At 36.9% G+C, this 7960-nt stretch overlaps 1 protein-coding gene across 1 annotated transcript; it reads right to left on the bottom strand.

Moving 5' to 3' along the window:
* Positions 1-378: 378 nt before the first annotated feature.
* On the bottom strand, positions 379-945 carry LOC106694043 (uncharacterized). The gene is made up of 2 exons (XM_014444037.1): positions 873-945; positions 379-815 (listed from the first exon to the last, which is right to left on the bottom strand). The coding sequence occupies exons 1-2, from the start codon at positions 943-945 to the stop codon at positions 379-381; spliced, it is 510 nt and encodes a 169-aa protein (XP_014299523.1).
* Positions 946-7960: the final 7015 nt, after the last annotated feature.

The raw sequence follows: 7960 nt of genomic DNA, 5'->3' as shown, positions 1-7960 counted from the left end.
AATGAAAATGCTTGAATGCATGTTCGCAGCTCAGCGGTGTATCTTGTAATATCTAATGTCTCTACGAATGAGGTAGAGACGGAATATGTGAAAATCGATGTTTGGCGTAAATTGCCGAAAGTGTTCGATCGTAATTATTATAGCAACGCTACAGAACTCCCTTTGCTTTTTTTTTTTTTTTAATTTATTACACGATAATTAAAGTAATGGAATATTTACAAATGATATGAATAAATAAATAAGTAAATAAATAAGTATAATACAGTGATGAATTGTTACTTTGTAAAAAAAACTTTTATGTAAAGAAAAAAAATTTTAATCGTGTAACTTTTTTAAATATTAAACCGAACTCGGCGTTTTGGGGTTTCGGTTGCTGTATTATTCGGTAGGGAGTTTGTTATCGTCATCGTCGTGTTGATTCGCCTCGTAAACCAGCTTTAATCTGTCCACTGAAATAGCGATATATCGTCCACGAAAATCGACGATGAAGTATTTATCGTGTCGGATTATTACACGATATGGACCTCCGTATGGCGCTGTGAAAGATGGTCCAACCTGGTCATTCCGTACTAGTACATGACTGCGAGTACTAAGGTTCCTGGAACAGAATACAGAATGCTTGCCGTGACGCGATATTTTGGCCGGTGCCAATGAATTACAATGACGTTTTAGAGTATTGACAATGTTATGAGGTGTTGTTTTATTGCTGGGAGTGAGTAACTCACCAGGCAAACGAATTGGCTCACCGTACACTAATTCAACCGGGGTCGTCTGGATATCGTCCTTCCAAGCAGCGCGTAAGCCGAGCAAAACCGCTGGTAATGCGTCATACCATGACTCTCAATGACACAAAAGTGCTGCCTTTAGCTGACGATGTAAACGTTCGACGAGACCGTTGGCTTGCGGATGATACGGTGTAGTATGTTGGTATTTTATTCCATACATTTTTAACAGCGATTGGAATAACGACGATTCGAATTGCGGACCTTGGTCCGAAGTTATACGTTTCGGTACTCCGTGGCGAAAAAGCCAGTGCAGCGATAGTGCATGTGCTATCGTCTCTGTAGCTCCATTGGATAACGGGACAGCCTCAGGAAACCTCGTGAATCGGTTGATGATCGTTAAACACTGATTAAAACCTCTTGACGATTTTAAAGACACTAAGTCGATGTGTATGTGCTCGAATCGTTCAGTTGGAGGTTGAAAACTGGCGGTCGGCGATGACACGTGTCTCTGGATTTTATTTTTCTGGCAATCGATGCAAGATTTCGCCAATTCTCGGCAATCTTTATTAATCGATGGTCAGACGTATTGTTTAGAGATCAATTTTAATGATCCTTTGATTCCAGGATGAGCTAGCGAGTGCAGTGAATGAAACACCTTTCTCAGCGGCTCTGGAACGTAAGATCGCACCGTACCTCACGCAATTTCACAGTACAATGCTAAACCGTTCTCAAAATTGATTCGTCGAAGTTGCAACGCGGTTATCTGTTGCAACAGTTGTTGAAACTCGAGATTGCTTAGGTGTATCCGACACATATCGAATATCGGTGGTAAATTGACCGATGAAATCGAGTCGACGAAATTGCCAAGGTGATACTCTTTCGGTGCGCTGTTTGTAAGCGTGCTGAAGCGGCTTGTGATCAGTGTAGATCGTAACATGCCGGCTTTCGAATATGTGCCGAAAGTATTTTATAGCCTCGTAGATGGCGTTCAACTCGCGGTTGTACGTCGACGATTTTTTGATTGACGGGGGCACTTTTCGACTGAAAAATGTCAGTGGTTGCCAGTTGTTATCCACTTTTTGTTGTAAAATGGCTCCAATACCGATTTCGGATGCGTCGGTGAATATTGCCCAGTCAGCATCGACTTTGGGGTGAACCAACAATGTAGCATCCGCGAGAGCTCGTTTAGCTGACTTAAAAAACTCATGAAGTTTAGATGTCCAGTTGACTGGATGAGAGCTTTGACTTTGGGTCCTTCCAAAATTTTATTTAACGGTGCTAGAATTTCTGCAGCGTTCTTGATGAACTTTCTGTGGAAATTCATTGTGCCGAGGAATCGACGAAGAGCTATTACGGTGGTAGGAGGCTCGAAATTGACAATAGCCTCGACTTTTTCCGGTAACGGCTTAATTCCATCTTTGTCGATGACATGGCCGAGAAATCTTACTTCCGGTTGACCAAACTGGCATTTTGGTACGTTAATTACCAGTCCGTATTCACGGAGACGCTTGAATAAAATTTTCAGGTGCTCCATGTGTTGCTTCTCGTCGTTAGATGCGATTAAAATATCGTCAACTTATGGAAAGACGAAATCAAGATCATGAGTGACATCGTCGATGAATCTTGGAAATGTTTGAGCCGCATTTTTAAGCCCAAACGTCATAAATCGGAACTCGAACAGTCCGAACGGTGTAATGATCGCCGTTTTCGGCACGTCTTCCGGTGCAACAGGTATTTGCAAAAATGCTTTTGCAAAATCGACGACTGAAAATATATTTTTAACATGCAAAAATGCTGCAAAGTCGTTAAGATAACGCAATGAGTAATTGTCGATTAGGGTTCGATCGTTGAGTGGACGGTAATCACCGCGAGGCCTTCGTTCTCTGGACTTCTTCTGCGCGACACTGCACGAAAAATTAATTACCATTTTTTATCACAGCTCACGAAAACGTTTATCACTATTTGATTCGCACTAAATGCTCCTCGAATCAACGCTGATGCGGCATAACGTCCATAAGATGCCCAGCAATGCACCAGCGGTGATAAAAAATAAAAAAATTGCACAATGATAGACAAATTCACTGCACGAATGAAATTACGAATGAATTCACAGAGAAATAACTGCGAATAAAAATCACGGTCTCGCCGGTTAATCGGCAACACAACAAAATATTCGCGGCAAAACGACACGAGAACTCGCGAAATTTTATAAACTGTGTAACTCACGTGTTCGACGTTCCTCTTAAAAAAAGATCACGCCGGGGTTACCAATTTAGCGGTTAAAGGTAAAATTTAAATTTAATAAATAAATTATTTAAACCAAATAATAATGATAAATAAATGTTTTATTTATCCAACGTAATTAACACAGTAAAAGAAAAGTCTACACAATGAAAATGCTTGAATGCGTGTTCGCAGCTCAGCGGTGTATCTTCTAATGTATAATGTCTCTACGAATGATGTAGAGATGGAATATGTAAAAATCGATGTTCGGCGTAAATTGCGGAAATTGATCGATGCTTAATTATTGTAGAAACGCTATATATATATATATATATATATATATATATATATATATATATGTATATATATATATATATATATATATATATATTATAACGACAAAAAATATTATTTATTCCGCGCTACAAACTTCGTTCTCTGTCCTTAGCATCCAGTCTCAAGACTATCAGGGCGCCAGGTAATTTTTATCACTGGAATCACCAAACCAGTAAATCTTAAGGATTAGATAAAATTTTTGATCTGTGGAACTATCTCAAAACCACGCATAAATAAAACTGAATAATTTTTGATCTGTGGAATTATTACCAAAACCACGCAACTAAATAAAAACTAAAACTTAACAAAATGCTCAGAACTTATAAGCAAAAACAAAAACAGAGACTGGGAAAACTAAGAACAGAGTTACGGTATGCCATGGTGTCGCTCAGTGTGTAGGTTTATGGAGAGAGGGAGTGGTCCGGGTTACATCATTCCAAATTCATGTAGATTATCAGTGAATTTGCAATTTTTTATTAAACAACAAATAATCTAAAATCTCCATTTAACAATTAACAAAATACTGTAGCTTCGTACGAACGATTCTTCTTTATAACAAAATACTGAATCTAATAATAATGAAATTAATCTTAACAAAAAGGTAAATCGACATCTAAATGAATTAATTAATTACTAAAGCTAATTAACAATCAACTAGTATTCAGTAACCTGGAACAATAACTTTTAAAACCGATATTCTAGAACATTCGCTTTTAACAAAACTCATAAAACTAACGTACACGGGTCTAATATTGACGTCAATTAGACGACAATTGCTTTAATAATTAAACATATTTCTTATAATTATTTGTAAAATAATAGTAACAATAAATCGTGAACATGACTCTAAACTGTACCAATATTCTCATAATTCTCTCAGTTCTTAAATATTTTCTTTAATTAAAACAGTAGCATCGTATCTCAAGACTCTGACTCGAGCTCAATTAATTATTGATAATTATAATAATTATTTCATACCTGATTACTGATGAATAAAATATCGAGTAACGTCTTACACTGTTTTAAATAATACTTCTATAACAATACTCAATCTGTAGCCTTCCGCAATGCCATGAACTGTAACGCCATTTCTGGACACGTCTGCTCGCTTCGAGCGACCAGAGCTGAATGCTCACGTCCGTACTCTTCGAAGGTCTCCCTTCGACTCCCCTTTTCTCAATCATCAAAATCCAAAACCAAATCTTATCATTATCTATAACTGACCTCCATATCCTAAATCCATAAACCAATTCCCAAACTCTACCATATCGATAACTGGAGGCTTATACCTCAGCAAACGTACTCACTAAACCTGACTTTGAGTATGGATATCCTTGGTAGTTGCTCTCCTGGAACAGACTTCAGCTGGGATCGTAAAACTTAAAACTAAGTGACCTATGACTTCCTCAGCGGTACGAGTGGTCATGACTTGTCCTCTGAGGCCTGTCAGACAAAAGCAATGAAAAGTGACCAAACGGCTTCCACAACAGCAACGGTCACAATATTACTGTTGAGGCCTGCCAAACCAAAACTCAAAACTGATCCCAATCTGCATCCATCAGATTCCTTTTATACTGGAGCGCTAGCATTTCAGCTAGACCTCTGCAATCTACCAAGAAGTCTCATAGGGATAGAACTAGGTTCTATCATCAGATGATACCGGGTGACTAATTCAAGTCCCGCTCCACGGTAACACTGACTTCTCCACATACTCAAAATTCCAAACTGTAAACTAAACTCAAACTTTATCATTATCTCAAACTTCAAATCTCAAACAATATCCCATACTAAATTCCCATCATTCTGATTCTAAGTCTTTACTATAATTTTTCTTAACAAAACCCATAACTGTAGCTAAACGTTACTCCATATTTAATTCTTAAACTATAACTTAAATCGAAAATCTGTATCAAAATCGTTAATACCTGCACGCTAAATTCTAAGTCTTGAGTTACCATGCTCGTAAATACAGTAAAAATCAGTTAGTGTTTGTGACGTTCACTTTGATTTGACCCCTATACGAAAAATAACGTCACAATATATATATATATATATATATTTATATATACGACATAACGCGCCGTTCACCAAAGATAGCGTCCACAATTCTACGCCGATCTTCATGAAACATAGTACATTTATTCTATAGACGATTACCTTAGATGAGTTCGAAGATGAGCCAAATAGGCCAATAAGTTTAGTATTTATATGGTGAATTGAAATTTTGTAAAATTTTAAAAAAAAAATTGTTCAACCGATTCAACCGGGTGTAACTTTTAAACGGAAAGAGATAGCTTATTTTTGTTTGTTCTATCTGAAAGCTCGCTCGATTGCCTTCAATTTTCACTACCCGGGAAAAAATGATCAGACCTGATCATACCTATTCATGTATGATCAGGCCTGAAATTAGACCTGATCATGCCTGCTCATGTATAATCAGGCCTGAAATTAGACATGATCAGGGCTGATGATATCTGTTCATGTCTGATCCAGCCTGATATATGGGATCAAATTTAAAATCTTAGTTATAATTAAATTTAGCTAACCTAATTATAATTATATATAGCTGACGTAGTTATAATTATATTTAACTTATATATAATTTCATATAACTTTAAATCAATAATTAATAAATTAGATATAAATTTTTGTTGACTAAAAATCGATTATGTATAAGATATAAAATTTTGTTGACCACGAATTTATCTCGTATAAGATTTTTATTACTTGAAGTTCATATGGAACCTACTTTTTAAGGGAATCTCTTAGAACAATGGGTATCGGGTTAAAGTTCCGAGCGCAAGGTCCACGGTTCAAATCCTGCACAAGCTCGATTTTTTTTTTTAATTTTTTTAGAAATAATTATACATAATTGTATATAGCAATACATAATTGTATATAATTATATAGGGTCATTTTTTTCCTATAATTTTTTTACCCGGATGGGCATGAACAGACATGAACATATCTGATCAGACCTGAACATGCCTTGCCAGGTCTGGTCAGACCCGGTCATTTTTCATATCTGATCAAACCTGAAGACTTGTACCTGTTCGTATCTAATCAGATCTGATCATTTTTTCTTGGGTATGCAGCTCATAGATTTGACCACTTTTTCTAATAGAAAAATGGTTTTAAAAATGTACAAAATATTTTAAAAACTAATTTTATGCAGGTTGTCACTTTGATTTCGACGACAGTCTTAAACCGATCGCATTAAAACTTGGTATACGTATTCTGTGGATGACTACCTCGATCAAGTTGGAAAATGAGCTCAATTGGTCGATTAGTTTAGAAGTTATAGCATTCCAAAACTTTCAAAATGTTAAAAATTCATATTCTTACTTATTCTTTCTTCGATATTTTTTGAATGTTATAACTTAACTTTATAAAATTAATTTGAAATCTCATTATATAAGCTTTAATTTTCATGCCCATATTTGTGTCTAAACCAATGAAATTTTTTATCTTACCACTCATTAAATAAAATTTTACTATTGCATTGGTTCTCCTACTTCCAATAGATTCTATAAAGTCCTAACTTTTGTATTCATTAGTAAATTGATGAAATCGATCGAATTTATATTATTGCTGTGTAACACTCATAAAATCTAAATACTTCAATTCAAGTGCGTAAATTCAATTTTGTTTTATTGATAGTTTTTATGACTGATTTTAGTTATGACACTTACCCGAGTCAAAATCTGAAGAGTTTTTGCAACGCCTCGAGCGTCTTAAGTGTAATTCCAACGTCTCGAGCGTTACAAACATAACTCCTACGTTTCGGACGTTGCAAATGTAAAATCCATGTTTTAAAAGTATTACAAACATGAACTGGTTCAGGCTGGAGTACCAATGACACTAGCTGTCAAATTGAAAGATGATGAAAAGGCTTGGATTTTTTGTGAGAGTAGGTTGGGGGGGGGGGGGGGGGCGTAAAAATAATGATCACAAATTCCAACTGGTTCAGGCTCGAGTACCGAGGGCACTAGCTGTCAGGTTGTAAGATGATGAGAGGGTTTAGATTTTTTTGTAAGGGAAGATGTTGGAGGAGGTGGGGGGGGGGGAAGAAAAGTAATGATTAAAAATTCCAACTGGTTTAGGCTGGAGGACCAAGGGCACTAGTTGTTACATTGAAAGATGATGAAAGGGTTTAGATTATTTGTGAGGGAAAGGGGGGGGGCAGAAAAATAATGATTAAAAATTCCAACTGGTTCAGGCCGGAGTACAAAGGGCGCTAGCTCTCAGATTTTTCAATGGTGGAAGGGCTCAGATTATTGGGAGCAGGGGGGGGGGGCGGAAAAATATCTGAGTGCTTCCGTCATAGAACAATCTGACAGCTAGATCCCTCGGTACTCCAGCCTGGACTAGTTGGATTTCTTACTCAGTATTTTTCCGACCCCTCCCCCACAAAATAATCTGAGCCCTTCTACTATTGAACCATCTAAGGGCTAGTGTCGTTGGTACTTCGGTCTGAACCAGTTAGAATTATAAATCATTATTTTTCTGCTCCCCCCTCCCCGCCTTCCTTTATAAAAAAATCTAAGCCCTTCCATCATCTTACAAGCTGACAGCTAGTGCCTTTGGTACTCCAGCCTGAGCCAGTTGGAATTTTCGTTCATTATTTTCCTGCCCCCCTTCACCCTACATAAAAATCTGAGCCCTTTTATTATCTT

Source organism: Microplitis demolitor, chromosome 1 (genome assembly GCF_026212275.2).
Source record: "Microplitis demolitor isolate Queensland-Clemson2020A chromosome 1, iyMicDemo2.1a, whole genome shotgun sequence".
Taxonomy (NCBI): domain Eukaryota; kingdom Metazoa; phylum Arthropoda; class Insecta; order Hymenoptera; family Braconidae; genus Microplitis; species Microplitis demolitor.
The sequence above is the reverse complement of the archived record's forward strand: the minus strand, read 5'-3'. Positions and strand labels throughout refer to the sequence as shown.